General features: G+C 60.7%; 6 protein-coding genes across 6 annotated transcripts; 2 read left to right on the top strand and 4 right to left on the bottom strand.

The window, feature by feature from the left end:
• Positions 1–816: 816 nt before the first annotated feature.
• On the bottom strand, positions 817–3,328 carry CcaverHIS019_0506410 (uncharacterized protein; the record flags this gene model as incomplete). Its single annotated transcript, XM_060601823.1, has 3 exons — positions 817–2,398; positions 2,430–3,036; positions 3,070–3,328. The coding sequence occupies 3 exons, from the start codon at positions 3,326–3,328 to the stop codon at positions 817–819; spliced, it is 2,448 nt and encodes an 815-aa protein (XP_060458278.1).
• A 363-nt stretch (positions 3,329–3,691) lies between these two features.
• On the bottom strand, positions 3,692–6,144 carry CcaverHIS019_0506400 (uncharacterized protein; the record flags this gene model as incomplete). The annotated part of the gene is made up of 2 exons (XM_060601821.1): positions 3,692–5,802; positions 5,835–6,144. The coding sequence occupies 2 exons, from the start codon at positions 6,142–6,144 to the stop codon at positions 3,692–3,694; spliced, it is 2,421 nt and encodes an 806-aa protein (XP_060458277.1).
• Positions 6,145–6,541: 397 nt separating this feature from the next.
• mcm7 (DNA replication licensing factor MCM7) lies at positions 6,542–9,075 on the top strand (the record flags this gene model as incomplete). Its single annotated transcript, XM_060601820.1, has 4 exons — positions 6,542–6,586; positions 6,642–6,663; positions 6,717–6,949; positions 6,985–9,075. 4 exons carry the CDS (start codon positions 6,542–6,544, stop codon positions 9,073–9,075), a joined length of 2,391 nt encoding a protein of 796 aa, XP_060458276.1.
• Positions 9,076–9,433: 358 nt separating this feature from the next.
• Positions 9,434–10,769, bottom strand: CcaverHIS019_0506380 (uncharacterized protein; the record flags this gene model as incomplete). Its single annotated transcript, XM_060601819.1, has 5 exons — positions 9,434–9,708; positions 9,750–9,934; positions 9,966–10,291; positions 10,324–10,700; positions 10,733–10,769. The coding sequence occupies 5 exons, from the start codon at positions 10,767–10,769 to the stop codon at positions 9,434–9,436; spliced, it is 1,200 nt and encodes a 399-aa protein (XP_060458275.1).
• A 555-nt stretch (positions 10,770–11,324) lies between these two features.
• Positions 11,325–15,092, top strand: NMD2 (uncharacterized protein; the record flags this gene model as incomplete). The annotated part of the gene is made up of 14 exons (XM_060601818.1): positions 11,325–11,412; positions 11,446–11,648; positions 11,680–11,934; positions 11,969–12,193; positions 12,240–12,983; positions 13,022–13,201; positions 13,236–13,418; positions 13,452–13,532; positions 13,568–13,879; positions 13,917–14,046; positions 14,083–14,240; positions 14,281–14,464; positions 14,498–14,859; positions 14,895–15,092. The coding sequence occupies 14 exons, from the start codon at positions 11,325–11,327 to the stop codon at positions 15,090–15,092; spliced, it is 3,303 nt and encodes a 1,100-aa protein (XP_060458274.1).
• A 167-nt stretch (positions 15,093–15,259) lies between these two features.
• CcaverHIS019_0506360 (uncharacterized protein) lies at positions 15,260–19,103 on the bottom strand (the record flags this gene model as incomplete). The annotated part of the gene is made up of 2 exons (XM_060601817.1): positions 15,260–18,258; positions 18,293–19,103. The coding sequence occupies 2 exons, from the start codon at positions 19,101–19,103 to the stop codon at positions 15,260–15,262; spliced, it is 3,810 nt and encodes a 1,269-aa protein (XP_060458273.1).
• Positions 19,104–19,162: the final 59 nt, after the last annotated feature.

Genomic DNA, 19,162 nt, shown 5'->3' with positions numbered 1-19,162 from the left:
CCCATTCCAAGTGCCTCTACCAGTGCAGTATAGCCGTGTCGCGTAATGACGACACTCGGGGCATTGCGTAATAGTCGTACTCTGCGTCCGTCGGAAGTGGTCTGGAAACCAGGGCTGCTGACCACTTCCGACGGACGCTGGCGCCGAGGCCGCTCGTCCTCTCCTACTGTGCCGAGGGAGACTTGTGCCCGAGATGACGGCATTCTAAACAACTCGATGACATGTCTTGTGCAAGACTCAGTACAGCAGTGGCACATTAGGCCCTGACCCCAAGTTCCAACAAGTTATGACACCATCTCCCACCAGTTCTGGGTCCGAGTTAGCCGCCGGGCCAGCGAATCTGACCGGCCGTGCTCCACAAGGTCGCACCGGGTCAGCCGTCGACTGTGGAGTACAGCGGGCTGTTAGTGGGGTATTAGCCGTCTCAACCTGGATAATGGTGACATCTGGATAAAGCGTCCGTTGTGCCAGTAGCTTTGGAGAGGAGATCGGCTCGTGTCCGCCTGTTTCCGCATTCTCCCCTTCTTGTTTCCAACCTCCACTCTCGCGACTTGTCATATTGTCATCCTCTCTCCACCCTCCATTACACACACCACTGTCCGCTTCCGTCCCTTCACACCTCGGTGCAAGGTGAAAGTTGCGACCATCTGTATAAGCCGATGTACTTCATGACAAAGGACGCCTGCTAAGTGTGTGCTCGTTGCGCATGTGCATGTCAATGAAAGAAAAGTGGATCACTGGCGCATCCGAAAGAGCTGTTACTGAACTACATGTAACTCGAGGTGGAACCTGTACAAGAATATACATGTCGTACAACTATGCGTGCGAGTGCTTCCGCCGATCAATCTGGCCCTTTAGGTGCTTCGGCATGCGCACAATATGCGCGGCCGGCGGCGGGGGTCTTCTCTTTCGTGATGGCTCGGGTGCTTCATCCTCCTCATTGAGCCCGTGCCCGTTCCCGTTCCCGTTCCCGCTAGCCTGCTTCCGCTCGTGCTCCCTCTCCTGGTCCCTCACGCGCCGGGCCCGCAACGCCGAAGAAAACGTGTATGGTGAGTACATCGGATAGGACGAGTAGGCATATCCCAGTTCGGGGAAGGCCGGATACAGTGCTGGCAGAGGGTCATGGCCTGGCGGGGAGAGTTCGGGAATGGCGAAGCGGGTGCGCCGGTGGGGTGCGACTGGCGACGCGACGGACGCAGCGGGAGCGAGAGTCAAGCGGAGGCAGCTGGGTTCCGCCACAAGCTGGATCAACTGCGCGTCGGCGGCGATGGGAACGTCGGCGTTCAATCCGAGCCCGGGGGCGTTCATGTGGAGAGGGTTAACCGAATCGGGTATAGGCCGGAGATCGACGGGCGGCAGTGGGCCTTCATTGTGGAGAGGGCCGATGTCAGAGCCAGGTATGGGAGGGAGATGGTCTAGAACGGGAGGCAGAGAGCCGTCTACGGTCATATTGACGCCCATTTCCAGCGCCTGCAGACTGTCGACCTCCATCCCCTGAATCCCCTCCATCCCCGCAATGGGGAATATTGGCAACGCTGGCGCGGCAGCGGTCGCCAGGCGCGCGAGGAAGTCGTTCGTCGTCGGATGCCCTGAGATCGACGGCGAATGCGATTCCAAGCTGTCGTCTGACGAGTAACCGCGCACGCTGTCGCCGTCCGAGTCGATCTCGCGGACGCGAGGCGGCGCGCGGAAGCGGAGAAAGATCGGTGCACTGGTTCCGCGTGAGGTGGAGGTGCTCCCGATGCCCAGCACAGGTGTTTGGGAGGGAGTGTTGGACAGGGGGGTGCTTGTGGCCGGTACAATGTCCGTGTTGTGTTTCCTCCTCTTGTTCGCAGCTGCAGCGGCGTTGATCTCGTCCACCAGCTCGATGCTCTTGCCGCCAGTCGGTTTTGGCCGCAGCACTCGTCTCTTGCCTTTTACATTACTCTTACCGCCAACATCCAGACTTTCGCTCGTCTCGCCCTCGATGCCAGGCGCAACCAAGACCTTGCATCCCCCCCTTCCTTTGCCACCCTTTCCCTTCCCACCAAGCACCTTGGCTGACTTCGATTTGTTCTTCCGCTTGCGCTTGATCCCGAGTCGCTCGCACCGCTGCTCCTCGAGCCACTCCTCCCATTCCGCTGTGAGCGGAGGCGCAACCACATCCTCAGCTTCGTTGACGAGCCGCACGCGGTCGAACGGCGGATCCTCTCGGCCCTTGCTCTCGATATACCGCTCGATGTAGTGTTGAACCGTCTCACCAGGCCGTAATTCCTCACCCTCGCCCGGGGCCTTGAACGCCGAGCCCGCTCGGTGCCCGAGGCCGAGCTTTTCAAGGTGGTATTTGCAGTTGCACTTGTCGAGACACACAGGGCAGACAAAGCTGCGATCCTCCTCGTCAAAAGCGAAGTAATGATATCTCCTGTCAGCGAGTTCCCTTACCGGCTTACCGTTTGCAACATGTTTCACAGAACAAGTTCCTACACTCCGGATTGACGTTCCGGCAGCGCATCTTAGCCTTGGCAGAGCGCCGCCGGCATTGATGACAAGTACCCTCAGGCAGTTCTGAGTACTTCTTCTTGACCGCGGGTTCTGGAGGTGGAGCCGGAGTCCCGAGCTCCATGGCCGCGCGCGTGGCCGCCTCTCGTTCCTGCTCCATGTCGACGGCTTCCACGGTCTTCCACCGGAAGTCGGGCCCAACGTCCCCTATGACCTCCGCCTCCCCTTCTTCCAACACTCCCTCTCCATTACCAAAGCGCCAGCGACGTTCCTCCCCTTCCGCCCAGGCGGTGCAGTCGACATACTCGCCTGCGTCGATGGCAGCGCGCGTCCCACGGTCGGTACGCACCACGATCGCGGCTAACACCTGTCTCTGTCCCGGCGGTGGGAGTGACACGATGTACCCGTACCGATCGTGGCGCTGGACGTGCTTTGTCGAACGCCGCGGTGCGCGTGGAGCTGGTGGTGGGGCTGGCTCGGAGATGGACGCCCGGAAGACGTTGAGCTCGGCGAGGAGAGACTGGTTCTCCAGCATGCGCTGGCGGCGCTGGCGTTCGTCTGACGTTAGTCACCATCACCAAGATAGCTTACAATGATCCTCTTCATCGTCTTCATCGTCGTCGTCGTCGTCATCCTCCTCCTCCTCATCCGAGCGCTCAGTCGCTGATGTGAACGAGTCGGTAGAGGCCGAGCCCGAGTGTGAGCTGCACGAAGCACTCCGCGCCAGTCTCGATGCCTCCGTCGCCGGTCCTGGCCCGCCTTCAGGCAATCGGTTTGGTATTGAGGTTGTTGACGCGCGTGACGATGTCCGGCGCGAGACCTCGGCCGAGGATGCGCCCTCGGCCGTCATGACGATGCGTTTGTTGACAAGTTCCCACCGCCCAAGAGCGTCAAGTTTCAAGCAGCCGGCGGACCCAGACTATGCACGAGGGATAAAACGAGGAGGAATGATGAGCTCGTGTGTCGTGGGTTGAGCGAAACGAGCAGAATGGTGTTGGTGATTGATGTGAAGTGTAGTGGATGTGATGAGGTGCGGTCGTCATGAAGTGGTGAGGACCAGGTCACGTGATAGCGGTTGGGTGGCAAAGTCTCTGCCTCCGAGTCAAGCCACTTGACCCACTCCGCTCCATTAGCTCTTGACCAACAACTACCAGATCCAAAAGTACATGCAACCTATCTAAAATCCAAGCAAGATGCAATTCAAGCATCTTCTCTACTGCGACCACGACTCCATGCCGACGTACTCGACGCCCTCCTTGTCCGTAACCTCGCCCATGACGAACGCGTCCGGCTCGCCCGACTCGCGCAGGCTCTTGAGCGCAGCGTCGAGCTGGTCGCGACCGACAATGATGACCATGCCGACACCGCAGTTGAACGTGCGCGCCATCTCAGTGGGCGCAATGCCGCCGGCCTGCATGATCCAGCGCCAAACGGCGGGGAGCTTCCACGAGTTAAGGTCGAGCTTGACGCCGAGCTTGTCGCTGCGGCCGGCGAACACACGGGGGATGTTCTCCGTGAAGCCGCCGCCGGTGATGTGGCTCATGCCCTTGAAGAGCTTGGCGTGGATACCCGGGAGGAGGGGCTTGATGTAAAGGCGCGTGGGGATGAGGAGCGAGTCGCCGACTGTCATGGTCTCGTCCCAAGGCGCGGGGGAGGCCAGGTCGAGACCCTTGAGGGACACGACCTTGCGAATGAGCGAGAAGCCGTTCGAGTGCGGCCCAGTCGAGGGGAGACCGATGAGCACGTCGCCGGACTGTATGTCCTTGCGGGGAAGCATCTCATCGCGCTCAGCAGCGCCGACGGCGAAGCCGGCCAGGTCGTAGTCACCGTCATGGTACATGCCGGGCATTTCAGCGGTCTCGCCGCCGATAAGGGCACAACCCGACTCGAGACAGCCGCGCGCGATACCGGTGATGACGTCCGCGGCAATGGGAACCTCCAGCTTCGAGGTGGCAAAGTAGTCGAGGAAGTAGAGGGGCTCAGCGCCCTGGACGATGAGGTCGTTGACGCACATGGCGACGAGGTCGATGCCGACCGTGTCGTGCTTGTTGTGCTGGAGCGCAATGCGGAGCTTGGTGCCGACACCGTCTGTTCCCGAGACGAGGACGGGGTCGCGGAAACCGGTGGCCTTGAGGTCAAAGGCACCACCGAAGCCGCCGATCTCGCCGTCAGCACCAGGGCGACGCGTAGCCTTGACGACAGGCTTGATAGCCTCGACAAGGGCGTTGCCGGCGTCGACATCGACACCTGCCGCGGCGTATGTGAGGCCCTGGGCAGGCGCGGGGCCCGACAGGTCGGCGGTGAGAGCGCGGTAGGCAATGTCACGGCGGATAGTCTTGCCCTTGAACTCGACAGCCTTCACGCCCTCGTACGCGAGGTCGACGGCGGCGCGGACGGTAGGCGCCGCGGCGGCAACAGCAAGGACGCGGCCGCCCTCGGTGACGAGCTGGCCGTCCTTGAGGCCAGTGCCGGCGTGGAAGACCTCAACACCCTTGGGGGTCTCGCCGATGGTAATCGGGACACCCTTCGGGTACGAGCCGGGGTAGCCCTCGGAAGCGCAGACGACGGAGACGGCAAAGCCCTCGCGGTAGCCGAGCTTGACCGAGTCGAGGCGTCGCTCGACACAAGCAAGCATGACCTCGGCGAGGTCAGTCTCGTCGTCGAGGAGGAGCATAAGCGCCTGCGTCTCCGGGTCACCGAAGCGGACGTTGTACTCGAGGACCTTGGGTCCGTCGCGGGTGAGCATGAAGCCGGTGAAGAGCATGCCGACGAAGGGGTGGCCGTCCTGGCGCATGCCCTTGAGCGTGGGCTCGAGGGACTCCTTGAGGACCTGCTTCATGATCTCGGGGGTAGCCACAGGCGCGGGCGCGTACGCACCCATGCCGCCGGTGTTGAGACCGGTGTCACCCTCGCCGATGCGCTTGTGGTCCTGCGCGGCGGGCATGGGAACAATGGTGTAGCCGTCCGAGAAGGCCAGCACGGAGATCTCCGGGCCGACGAGGCACTCTTCGATGACGACTTCGTCGCCGGCGTCGCCAAACTCCTTGTCAACCATGACAGTCTTGAGGGCCTCAAGCGCCTCAGCGTTGTCGGCGGGGATGAGGACGCCCTTTCCTGCGGCAAGGCCCGACGCCTTGATGACGCAGCGGCCGGACGAGAACGGCGACGACTTGATGTACGCAACGGCGTCCTCGTACTGGTCCTTGGTGAAGTTCTTGAACGCGGCAGTGGGAATGTTGTGACGCGCCATGAAGTCCTTCGAGAGCGCCTTGGAGCCCTCAAGGAGGGCTGCGGCAGGCGAAGGCCCAAAGGTGGCAATGCCGGCTGTTATCAGCGGGGAATTTGGGGAAACGCACCCTTGCGGAAGACCGCCTCCGCTCCGTCGACAAGTGGCTGCTCGGGACCCGGAACGACAAGGTCGACGCGCTCGTCCTGCGCGTACTTGACAATGGTGTCGTAGCCGGCTTTACCACCCCAGGGGACCGCGACGTTCTGGACCTTGCCGCCAATGAGGGCGGTCCCTGCGTTTCCCGGCGCAATGAGGACGCGCTTGACGCGGGGGCTCTGGGCGAGCTTGAAAGCGAGAGCGTGCTCGCGGCCGCCCGAGCCGAGGAGGAGGACGGTGAGGTCCGTCGCCGGGGCCGGGAAAAAGGTTGGCTCAGCCATTGCGGATGCGCGGGTTGGGGTTGATGATGAGTTTGTGGTGTTACAGAGTGCGCCAGTCACCGAAATCCCTCACCTGCTTCCTCCTTGCTCCCCACAACCCATCGTACAGTGACCTCCACTCTTGAGTGCAAAAAGTTGAATTGCAAGTCACGTGCAGCATTAACGGAACCAAATTATTGAACATGAGAGGCGACTGACTAGATTCAGGGACGTGACGCGAGGACGCGCCAACTCTGGAATACAACAACGAGTGGTCAATCCATCATCACTACTCATCACTCAAACACCTCTTGTCATCATCCCATTCTACCTCAATCCACACCATTCATCCATCTCAACGTGGATCAGGTGATCACACTCCTCCACACCCACCCCCTCCTCCTTTCTCTTGTTCATAATGGCAACCCAGGACGTGGGCGTGCTCCCCGTTGCGGCCATTGAGGTATGTCGTCCACCTGACGCGTCTTCCCCGATTGCATCCATCACTCACACTTCAGATTAACTACGATGAGGAGATCCGTGCGTTTACAACTACATAGAGATCATCGCCTATGATTTCAGCTAACACGCAGAGAAGATCTCGGACTTCCTTACCAAGTTTGTCGCCCAGAGGCGGCCAGCTAACGGCGGGGTCATTCCCAGCAATGACGATGCTGCTGCCGAGGACGAGACTGATGACGAACTGGACTACATGGATGAACTGCACATGGATGAGCGCCAAAGCCCCAAGTATATGCGCATTATGCGCAAGGTCGCCAACCGCCAGACCACTGAGGTCATCATCGACCTCAAAGACCTCCAAAACGTGAGATTGTTTTGCGCTACCCCCGCTAACAGCAGTTCTCAACCGACCACTCCCTCCTTTACAACGTTCTGGGAAACACACGCCGCTACATCCAGCTCTTCGCTGACGTCCTCGACAAACTCCTTCCCGAACCTGACCATGAACTGGACACGTCCGATGACGTCCTCGACATGGTCATGGCGTGGCGCCGGGAACACAATACGGGAAACGAGGACGAAAGCGAGCTCGACCGATCGCAGTTCCCACCCGAGTTGATGCGTCGCTACAACGTCTTTTTCCGCCCACCACGCGGCGCCGATACTCTCGCTGTCCGAGCAGTGCGCGCGCAGCATCTCGGTCACCTCATCACTGTTCGCGGTATCGTCACCCGCGTGTCCGAGGTCAAGCCTCTTCTCCTCGTCAATGCGTACACTTGTGATTCGTGCGGTGACGAAATCTTCCAGGAGGTCGACTCCAAGTCATTCACACCTCTCTTTGCCTGCCCTTCGCAGACCTGTCAGACGAACCAGACCAACGGCAACCTGCACATGCAGACTCGCGCATCACGCTTCCAGGCGTTCCAGGAGGTCAAGATCCAGGAAATGGCCGACCAGGTCCCAGTCGGCCACATCCCCCGCTCGATGACCGTGCATCTTTACGGTGCGCTCACGCGCAAGATCAACCCGGGCGACGTCGTCAATATCTCGGGCATTTTCCTTCCGACTCCGTACACGGGCTTCCGTGCTATGCGTGCTGGGCTGCTGCAGGACACCTTCCTTGAGGCCATGCACGTCCACCAGCTCAAGAAGCAGTACGAGGACATGCGCATTACACCAGAGCTGGAGGCAGCTGTCGAGGAGCTCAGTGTCGACCCTGGCCTCTACTCTCGCATGGCCCGGTCGATCGCTCCTGAAATTTTCGGCCACGAGGACGTCAAGAAGGCTCTTCTCTTGCTCCTCATCGGAGGTGTCACCAAGAACGTCGGCGACGGTATGAAGATCCGCGGCGACCTCAACGTCTGTCTCATGGGTGACCCGGGTGTGGCCAAGTCGCAGCTGCTCAAGTACATCACAAAGATTGCCCCTCGTGGTGTGTACACGACCGGTCGTGGTTCGTCCGGCGTCGGTCTCACTGCGGCCGTTATGCGCGACCCTGTTACGGACGAGATGGTGCTTGAGGGCGGTGCGCTTGTCCTCGCAGACAACGGCATCTGCTGCATCGACGAGTTTGACAAGATGGACGAGTCGGACCGCACTGCCATCCACGAGGTCATGGAGCAGCAGACCATCTCGATCTCCAAGGCAGGTATCTCGACGACACTCAACGCACGTACCTCGATCCTCGCGGCTGCCAACCCTCTGTACGGTCGTTACAACCCCAAGGTTTCGCCGGTGGAGAACATCAACCTGCCGGCCGCCCTCCTGTCGCGTTTCGACATCCTCTTCCTCATCCTCGACACGCCGTCACGCGAGAATGATGAACTTCTCGCCCAGCACGTCACATATGTGCACATGCACAACGAGGCGCCTGAGCTTGACTTTGAGGTCGTCGAGCCAACACTCATGCGTCACTACATTGCCAAGTGCCGCACGTACCGCCCAGTCGTCCCGAAGGAGATGAGCGAGTACATTGTGTCGTCGTACGTGACGATGCGCATGGAGCAGAAGGAGGCCGAAGCCGAGGACAAGTCGTTTACGTACGTCTCAGCGCGTACCTTGCTTGGTGTCCTTCGTCTGTCCCAGGCACTGGCACGTCTTCGTTGGGATTCGACTGTGCGCCAGGAGGACGTCGACGAGGCGCTGCGCCTCATGGACGCGTCCAAGCAGAGCCTGATCGAGGACCGCGGGGAGCTCGGCATCGACCGGACCGACACGTCCAAGATTTTCCGCATCATCAAGGACATGGCGAGCGGGCGTGGGCCCGCTGCGCGACGCCGGGCGCAGCGCGCGGCCGACGACGACGACGACGACTTCGAGTCCGAGGAGGAGACGCTGCAGGAGCTCACGATGGTCGACGTACGCTCGCGCGTCATCGCCAAGGGTTTCACCGAAAACCAGCTTATGGACACAATCGCCGAGTACGAAAACATGGGCGTGCTTGTGCGCGAGGCCAACGACACGCGCCTTCGCTTTGTAGACGACGCCTAGATTTCATCCATACAGCTTAGTGGGCTGCTGCCAGCTTCAGCGCCCTGTAGTACCCTCCCCCGCCTACTTGCGGGCCTGTATTTTTTTGGTATGCATTGACTTGTGACAGTGACGGCGACAAAGAATGATCTATCATGCCGATGCATCATGTTGGGCCAAAAGCCCCAATACAACCCTCCTACCTGCAATGCCTGGCGGGGTTCGCAAGCATCTATCTGCGCAGCGTGCAGCCCAAGACTTAACCGGCCGTCTACTTTACGTACCCACGTGGCTCCGGTGCGTACACTAAGATAGAGTGAATCAGATGGAAAGCACGCGTGCACAGCCTCGGAGATCAACGAGTCTGTGCCAGAACGCGCTACACCTGAAGCATGTTTAGTCGCTGGCCTGCGACACACGCAATCCAGTCATTCGACGCGCTGAATGCGAGGTTGTTGAGCTCGCCATGCGCTGTCCACGCTTTGTGGGGCTGGATCTCGGCGGCGCGCGTCGAAGGTGGTGACGGTGACGGTGTACGCCCGGCGTTAGGCGTCGCAGGTGGGGACATGGTGTATGGGACGGTGCTGCGCCGTGATTCGGGCTCGGTGGGTATAGGTGACGTGAGGTCGTAGATGAGGAGCTGCGCATCGTCGCCTGACGTAAGCTGAGCATTCTTGTTCTGACAGATGACTCACCGCATGAGGCGATGTAGCCCCCGCCCGTCGCACCCGACGCTGTTCCTGTATTCCCGCCTGATCCCCACGAGATGGCGCCCAGCGGCGCTTTGTGACCCAACAGTTCTGCTACAGGCTGCCCTGGCGAACGCATGTCGAGGATGAGCGTCTTCGAGTCGCCCATGCCGAAACACGCGAGCATATGCCTGGCATCAGCGCAGTCCTCGAAGCACGTACTGTTCGCGGTTGCTGAAGGCGATGCGGGCGAGTGGCGCGGCGTTGGGCGTCTCGTACAGGATCGTCGAGTGTTCGAGCTGACGTAGGTCGAAGGCACGTAACGAGCCGTCAGCACCGACAGACACAAAGATGTCGGGGCTTTGTGGTAGCCACGACAAATCGTACACTGCCCTGTCATGTGCGATGAGCTGCGTGAGCGCCTGCGAGGTGTTGATATCCCATAACGTCGCAGTCGTGTCCGTCGAGCACGTCACGATACTCTGTGGAGCCTGCGAGTTCCAGCTAAAGCTCGTGATTGGGGGAAGGTTGGATGGGTTCTGCTTGCTCTGCGCGTCAGGAGGCACACATCGGCACTCACATTGGAGAGGAATGATCTCTGGTGCAACTTCCACCCGTCGGCGTCATTATACCCATTGCGCCCGTACCCGATGCGACCAGCGTCCTTGCTCTTCCCGTCCCACTTCATCTCCCAGAGACGCAAAACATCGCCGGTCGTGGCGAGGAGCTCACCACGCCCGCCGTCACGGCTCAGGCTCTCTTTGGGCTCCCATCCGACCTTGGTTGCGGGGTATGTGATCCCGGCTGTTGCAAGATGCTGAAAGTCTGACGACGACGTGTAGGGCGAGTTGGGCTCGATGACCGTGATCTTGTTCTGCGGCCCAGTGAGGAATGACGATAGGGCTATACGATGGGGGTGCTGCGGGTTATTCGAGAACGCTACCCCGTACAGCGGGACTGGGTTAGCGCAGCATACGGAAGGGGCGCACAGCTGGCATCGTGTTGAAGGAGGCTTGGGAGACCCATGGTTGGCGGAGAAGGAAGGATGGAAGGTGAGCTGGTGCCGGGCCGGCGAGCGCGTCGTTCGTCGGCCAGCCCAGATGAATATGGGCGTATCCCGCGCGAGTGATTACGCGAGAGCCGCCAGACGTGCGGACTGCGGAGATGTGAATCCCGCCGTGATCCCGCCGTGATGAAGATGGGGAGAGACGGATGAGAGATGGAGGGGAGTGAGTGTATGGAGATGAAGGATGGGGGATTGGGGGAAGGAGGGGATGATGCAAGTTGGTACGGCAGTGCTGCTTGGCGGGCCTGGTCAGTGGTGGCGGAACGAAAGGGAAGGCACAGAGAGGCGAAGAGGCCAAAAGGGTCGAATAAGGGCCAGAATCCAAAGCCTCCTTCCTGCTCCTGTTGAACATGCCGCGGACATTCACTCACATGTCCGCTTATATCCACTTTGCCACTTACTAGACAAACGATAGGTGCCCTCCACACTTCGTGTCGCCCCATCCACATCCACAACATATTGTCAACACTGATTCTGATTCTTGGCTGCCGCGCTCAACGCCTAGACCAGCGATAATGTCTGCTCAAGACTATGTCGCAAAATACCCTCGCAGGCGCGAGCTCCTCAAGACAGTCGACACTTACTGGATAGACGACCCATACCGTCAGTTCCTCCTTTCTGAGTGACTGACCACAGGGCCGCCTGGACAACTCGACTCGTCGCTCAAGAAGCACACGACTTTAATCAATCGCCTCAAGGCCGCACTGCTTATTGGTCCCGTTGATGCCATTATCAAGGAGATTGATGGCCTTGTGCTGTCCAAGTATACGGCCGAGATAGTCGCGGCTGTCGTCGACGGCGCGAGCCGCGGACGCGGCGACCCCGAGGTCGCTGTCGAGGTGCGTCTCCTCCAGAGCAGGCTAACGATAGATCATTGTGTACTTGCACAAACGACTCGCTCCTGAGTTTCTCCCCCAGCTGCTTCCCCCGCTGTTGACCATCCTCGCACCCGCACCTCCACCAGCCAAAGACGCGTCTGAGAAGGACCGCGAGAAGGAGGACAAGGAGCGTATCTCGCGCCAGCGCCCCGTCCTCCGTATCGTGTCTGAGCTGGCCATGCTCATGGCCTGGCCTGAGGGCGCGCTCAAGGGCGCGGCCGAGGTCGGCAAGGTTCTCAAGTCACTCGTGCGTTAGGTGGCAAATTCGATATTGACCCTAGATGACGAGTGACCCCCAGTACACCAACATCCCCCTCATGTCTACCTTCCTTAAGCACTTCAGCCGAGCGTACCTCGGTTCGGTCCCACCTACGGACGGTGCCGCACCCGAAGCGCTTCCTGACGGTGTCGAGGAGCTCATCCCCGCCGAGGTCCAGAGACAGATGCGCGAACTCTTTACTAAATACTTTGACACGGCCAGCAAGACGCTCGTCAAGGGTCAGCTCGTGAGTTTACGCTAGAATAGACTGACCTTTGAAACTTCTCGAGCAGGACAAGCGCAACCACGAGGCGTACATCAAGTCGGGCGAGATCTTCGAGGACCGCCAGCACGCGTACGAGCGCATGACGCGGGCCGTCGAGCGCCTCACCACCGGTGTTCAGGGCCTCGCTGACCTCCTCGGCCTTGATTCACCTGTCCTCCCAACCGCCGCGTCGCTGGGCAAGTCAGGCCTCCAGATCGTCAACACCACGTCATCGTTTACTGTGCGCGAGGATGGCGTCGTGCCTGGGGGAATTTGGGACGACGATGAGGAGCGTCGCTTCTACGAGGACCTCCCAGACCTCCTCGACCTTGTTCCTGCGTCCTTACTCGGCGTAAAGGGCAAGAAGTCCGAGAAGGATGAGGGCGAGAAGGAAAAGGCGCCCGAGGAGGCGACTGACGCTGACGCTGAAGCCGACGCCCAAGCCCAGCTGCGCGAAGAGGAAGACCTCCGTCGCCAGATTGAACAGATGGTGCTTGAGGGCGCTTCGAGTGAGGAGGAGACTGTTCATATGGACCGGAACGACACCGCCTTCTCGGAAGAGTCTGGTCCAGCAGAGCACGAAGCCCACGAGGAGGAGCCGCAACCCGCTGCTGACGGCGCCGGGGACGAAGAGCTTCAGTCAGGCCCGGCTGCGCGTCTTACTGCGCTCTTCGCTGCTCTTCCGGAGGCGGTCAACCGCGAGATGATCGACAAGCTCGCAATCGAGTTTGCGTTCCTCAACTCGAAGGCCGCGCGTCGGCGGCTTATCAAGGTACGCTGCTCACTATCCAGTATCTTAGCTAACATCAGTTCATCGGCGCTGTTCCAAAGAGCCGCACCGATCTTCTTCCACACTATGGCCGCTTCGTTGCCATCATCGACAAGTACATGCCTGACGTTGGCAAGGGTATCATCGAGACCCTGGACGAGGAGATGCGCTACCTCCAGCGCAAGCGGACGGTACGCGAGCTCGACAGCGTCCGGTTGAAGGTAGGCTAACGCAAACTGCTTGAGTTGACACCAGAACGTCCGCTTCTACGGCGAGCTGGCCAAGTTCAAGGTGGCGCGTCCGTACACCATTCTCCACGTCCTGAAGGTGTTTGTCGACAACTTCAAGTTCAACGTCGAGAATATTGCCAACCTGCTGGAGACGTGTGGCCGATTCCTCCTCCGTTCCGAGGGAACGTCTGAGACGGCCAAGAGCATGGTGCGTGCCTGGCAGTGTGTAGCTGACATGCAGATCGAGTTGATGCGCCGCAAGCAGAGCGTCACCCACCTTGACCAGCGCCTGAACATCATGCTTGAGAACGCCTTCTACCAGGTAGGTGATGACTGGATGATGGTTACTGACACCAGTGCAACCCACCAGAACGCGTCGCACGTGAGGTTGTCGAACTGCCGCCCATGCAGCTCTACATCCAGCACCTCCTGTACAACGTGCTGACGAAACGCGCACAGGAAAAAGTGCTCCTCCTCATGCGTAAGATGCACTGGGAGGACCCAGAGACCGCAGACTTTCTTCTCCGGACATTCACAGAGGTGTGGGAGGTTAAGTTTGAGAACATTGGTAGGATAGCGGGGATTGTGTACGACCTTCAGCGATACCACGTCGACTTCTCCGTCGCGGTCGTGGACCAGGTCATGGAAGACATCCGAATCGGCATGGAGGTTGGTTCAGCTACCTCGTTACGGCTAACCGGCGCAGGAGAACATCTTCAAGTTCAACCAGCGCCGTATCGCGAGTGCCAAGTTCCTCGCGGAGCTGTATATGTACCGCGTCGTCAACGCGGCGGTCATCTTTGAGGTGCTCTGGCAGCTGCTGTCGTTTGGACACCGTGAGCTTCTGCGTCAGTGACTTGAGCTGACCGCAGCTGAGGGCTTCCCTGTCCCAGGGCGCGACAGCCCCATCGACTCCGTAGAGGACTTCTTCCGCGTGCGCTTAGCAGGTGTGATCCTCGACACGTGTGGTAGCTGTTTCGCCAAGGGCTCCTTGCGGCGGAGACTTGACCATTACCTTGTCGTCCTTCAGGTTAGCCCTTCAAATGGACGTTGTCACTAGCTAACTGCAGCTCTATGCCGTCTGCAAGGCGGAGATGCCGATGGATGTCGACTTCATGCTCGACGACCTGCTCGAGACTCTGCGTCCCAAAGGCCGTCCCAAGGGGGTCAAAGACGGACTTGTGGTCAACCGCCTGCGAAACTTTGGAGAGGCGGCCCAGGCCCTCGATGCAATGCTGGCGGCTAACGCCACTGGTGAGTTGTTGTGGATATCACAATTGACTGTAGACCACGACGACGACGATGACGAGGATGAAGGGGAGCGCGCAAGCGAGCCTGGCATTGAGCGCATTGACGACACGGACGACGAAGAAGAGACGCCGTCGCCCGACGTCGACGATGAGGACGATGACGACGTCGTGCTGATACGTGACCAGCCTAAAGAGCTCGACGAGTTTGACGAGCGCGCGCAGGACGAGTTCGACCGTGACTTTGCGCGCATGTTGGCTGACACGACGGTTGAGCGCAAGGCTGCGCCGCCCGTGTTCGACCAGGCTGTGCCTATGTTCCGCAAGCGACAGCAGAACGGCGAGTCAGACGCGAGTAAGATGCAGTTCATGCTGCTGTCCAAGAAGGGCAACAAGCCGCAGGTGAGCTCATCTAAATCCTTCAGAGCTGACGGCAGGTGCGCTCGGTGGACATTCCGATAGACTCGTCGATCGCGAGCAACGTGCGCACGCACCAGGCGGCGTCGCGGGCGGAGCAGGAGCAGCTGAAGCGTCTCGTGCTGCAGAACGAGAAGCGACTCGAGAACGAGGACCTCGTCAACATCGAGCAGAGCATGGCGCGCCGCGGCATCAAGGTCCGGATTACAAACTCGTAGCAAGGCGACTACGCTCGATTTTGATCTCTCCAGACAGACAGACGGCCAGCTGCGCGCGGCCTCGCGCCATGTGGCGCCTTGACGCGCCGGGAGTCGCCCCAGGCTCCCCTCTAAGGTATCCAGCCTCTGTGTATGCAGTGACATCCCTGTGAATGCATCTATCTTATCTAGATCTCGTACCCCGCGGCTTTGAGGCGTGAGACAGCACGTGGTCCGCCGAGCTGTGCGGCGGCCGCAACCCGGCGCTTAACTTCGCCCTCACCCACAGTCCCAGTGCCGTCTTCGCCCTCCACGTCGTGCGCAATAACGCGGTGGAGCACGGCATCGCTCCCCTGCGCAAGCACGACCACGAGGAGCTGGACGCGTGGGCTCGTGCGCTCCGTGTCCGTTCCCTTCCAAAGCATGCCGGCGAGGTGGTGCATAGCCACGCGGCCAAGGAATCCCTCCTTGCCCGCCACAAGAGCGCGTGCGTAGGAATGCAGCACACCGCGGTCGGTCTCGAGGGGCGTGAAATAGGTCGAGATAGTCCCGCATTCGAGAGGCACTCCAGTATCGATACGGAGGGAGCGGAGTGCCCCGCTCTCCGCCCACAGGAGACGACGGTAATCGACGGGATAATTCATTGCGAGTGGAGGAAGTAGAACTTCTGAGAAGTTGTGATCGCCAAAACTCACTGCCTCGTAGAGAGCCACGAGGTCCTGATAGAACTGGAAGAAGGGCGTTTCCCCAAGGAAGCGCGCTGCACTCTCAAGTGGCGCAGGTACGACTTCCCCAGAGGACGGGATGGCCGTGGTGTCCAATATGGCGGTGAGAGACGACGAGACGGCGTCGTCCCTAAACACGTCCTTGACCGAGTTGGGGGCGTCGGGCAGGCCGTGTTCGAGCATGAAGACTTTCATTGCCCCCAGGATCGCGTCAGTCCGATTCCTGTAACTTGGGGAGGTGAGGTGAGCGAGGCGGGAGAGCGCCAGCGTCGCCCGCACGAGTTGGGGTTCGGACGCGTCCCAGTCCCCTGGGGCTAGGTCGAGGGCCTGTGAGGCGCCACTGCGTAGTAGCTCGTCGAGGGGGGAGAATACCCAGTCTTGAAGGAGGGGAAGAGCTTGTGGCAGATTTGGAGGGGGAGGGCGCAGCGTACCCGTCGCTTTGAGGTAGAGGTGTGAGGGGCGAGGCGCGAGAATGTCCGCCAAAGCGGGGAGGATGGTCGCGTGTAGTAAGGGGCGGAGGATCGTCAGGCCGTCCGCGTGGCCGATGGACTTGATCGCGTTCAGTACTGGCTGTATGGGTTCGTCGCCTTCTTCATGGTGGTGCTCGAGGTCAGCCAGAGCCGCCCAGTCGGTCCGGATGATGTCGTCAACTAGCGACAGGGCGAGGGGTTCGTCCCCGGGCCCAAAGTTGAGTGCGAGGTCGAACGCGCTGCGGGCCCACATGCCCAGATCCACTACGCGTTTCGCAGTAGTGAGCACGGCGTGGCGGAGTTCCACGTCTCCCCTGCCTGCTGTCGAGAGAGTCCAGCACACCAGTCGCTGGAGGGGCGGACCCACAACGAGTTTGAAGTCAAGGGCGTTGTTGAGGTGGAATACCTGGGCGAGCGCTGCGTTGAACCCCCCATCCTGTGGGATGTCCGCCACCGACGTGGGAATGGCACCCAACAGGTCCATCTCCTGCAATGAGCTGAGGAGAGCGTCCTTCTCGCCCTCTCCTCCGCGTTGGCCGTTAATCGAGGCGCCGAGGGCGTACTCGGCAAGCACTGCCAGAACCGCGGCGATCTTGGTCCACTCCTTCTCCACCGCAAGGAGAGTGCGGAGAGCGGAGGTGGCCTCGTCAACGATACCCAGCGCACAGAGTTGGGACCAGGTGAGGTCGTGTTCGGGCGTGGTGCGGTGCGGATCGATCGCGCAGACGACCCAGACGCGCAGGAGGTCAAAGTAGGCCACATAGACTTCCCCTCCTTCGGTGGAGATCCATGTCGCTAGGCGCGACCAGACTTCGCGCGCGCTCGCGGCCAAGCTCGCGCCCATCCCATATCGCCCCAGCCCATAGAGGATACGCAGGACCTCGAGCACAACTTCCTTGCCCGAGATCGGGATATCAGTCGCGAGGAACTTGAGCAGTGCCTCAGCGGTGGGTCGCAGAGCCTCCGCTGCCTCCCTCGAGCTCTCGATCGTCTCCCTCAAGAGCCGGAGCGCATCGATGTTCGGCATCTCACTCGGCCAGGCAGGACGGAGAACGAGCGCCTTGACGGCATGCGGGACGATCGGGGTGATCGCCTCCGCGACTTGCGGGGCGGCTGTGGCCGCCCGGCGCAAGATGCGCAGGAGCTGTGCGCGGGTAGAAGGGGGCAGGTCGGAGGAAATGAGTTCAGAGAGGCGAGAGGAAAGGTCGTCCCATGCCACTGCGGCACAACCTGTGGCCTCGCCATTACGCGTGGGGTCTGGGTGGAAGTGGATGGGCGGGTGGTCAAGGTAGGGCCAGGGACCGCCGAGGGAAACGAAGAGGAGGTCGATGGCGGCGGAGACGACAGAGAGAGCGCGCGTGGGCGAGGCGAGGATCGAGGAGGAGACAGAGAGGGCTTTCCCCTCTACGTCAGCGTCGCGGCAGTCCGCAACCCAACCCTGTTCCTTCTTGGTCTCCCCATCCTCCTCCTTGGCTTCCTCCTTCGGTTTCGGCTTCATCTCCGCCTCAGCGCGTCGGTAGTTCCGCACCACCCGCCCCAGGACACCCATCATTGCGACTCGCTGGCTCGCGACGGTCGAGTAGCAGAGATGCGTGATCTCGCCGACGGTGTATCCCGCCATCTCGGGGGCAGCGCCGTGATGATGCAGCCCCAGATGAGAGGGCAGCTTTGCTGCCTGCTCTTGGCTCAGCGGATTGCCCTGCAAATCGAAACGGGTAGCGTTCTCATCTTCCCCTTCTTCTGTCTGGGGAGGGGGCTGAACTGAGGCCGCCGCTGAGTTCATCATCCACTCCAGCTTTGGGTCGTTCGCCGGCGCGTCTGGGAAGTAGCGCCGGAGCTCGGTGGGTGTGGGCGGCGCGTCGAAGCGCACGGACTTGGGCTTGGAGGGTCCGGCCTTGGAAGACTCGGCTTGGGGCTGGACCTTGGACTGGGCCTTGAGGGACTTGAAGGGTCGCGGGTCCGATGTGGGATGATCATGCACAGGCTTCGCGGCTGGCGTCAGCTGTGATGACTCAGATCAGCTCACCATGCTTCGGCTCTGCAGGCTTTGGCGTCGGGGAGCTGCGCTTCGCGAGCGTGCTCTTCAGGCGGCCGAGGAGAGCCGCACCAAAACGTTCCTCGAGGTCGCGCATCTCGTCATCGCGCTCAGCGGTGCTCATGCCCGCGATACGCGCAGTGTTCTGCGCGCGTTCCCCGGCACCGAGCTCACCAACCCGATCTACCACCCCACCCATGCCTCCCACTCGCTCCAGACCTGCTTCTTCTCCCATGTCCCCCATCTCCACTTCCCCCCTCGTCGGTCTCTCCACCGGCCCACCCTCAAACACCCCCATCCCCTTCTGGCTCTGTACCAGCCGCGGCCCCACCCTCGCGCCGTCACGCGCCGCGCGCCGGCGACGCATGAGGTCCACGATGTCGGTGCCAAAGCGTTCCTTTAGTTCGTCGGCTTCGGACTCGCGCTCAGCTTGAGACATGGCCTGGACCCGCGCAAGGTTCTCGGTGTGCACTTGACGGCGGATCTGCTCAGCCGCGGAGAGAGCAGGCAGGGAGATGGCGGAGCGCTCCTCTCCATTATCAGCCTTCTGGGATGAGCCTTGAAAGGCGGACGGTAGAGTCTCCTGGGAAGAGGGTTGTACACCAGGTACAGCCTCCACAACCCGGCCCTCGCCAACCGTCAGCCCGCCGCCCGCTCGAACTTTCGCATCCTTGCGTGCGCGGGCGAACGCGCTTCCCCCTGACCTGTGGGAGGCAGTGGGAAAGCCTCGAGACTGTTGCGCAGGCGGACGAGGTGCTGTTGGAGGTGGTGCGTCACGCTCGACAATATCTTTGACGAACATTGTGTTGTTGGTGTTGTTGGTGTTGTTGGGTGGCGGGGCGTGTATTTGTCAACTGGGCG

This window comes from Cutaneotrichosporon cavernicola (assembly GCF_030864355.1).
Source record: "Cutaneotrichosporon cavernicola HIS019 DNA, chromosome: 5".
Taxonomy (NCBI): Eukaryota; Fungi; Basidiomycota; class Tremellomycetes; order Trichosporonales; family Trichosporonaceae; genus Cutaneotrichosporon; species Cutaneotrichosporon cavernicola.
Note: the sequence above shows the minus strand (reverse complement) of the source record. Positions and strands in the feature narration are given on the sequence as shown.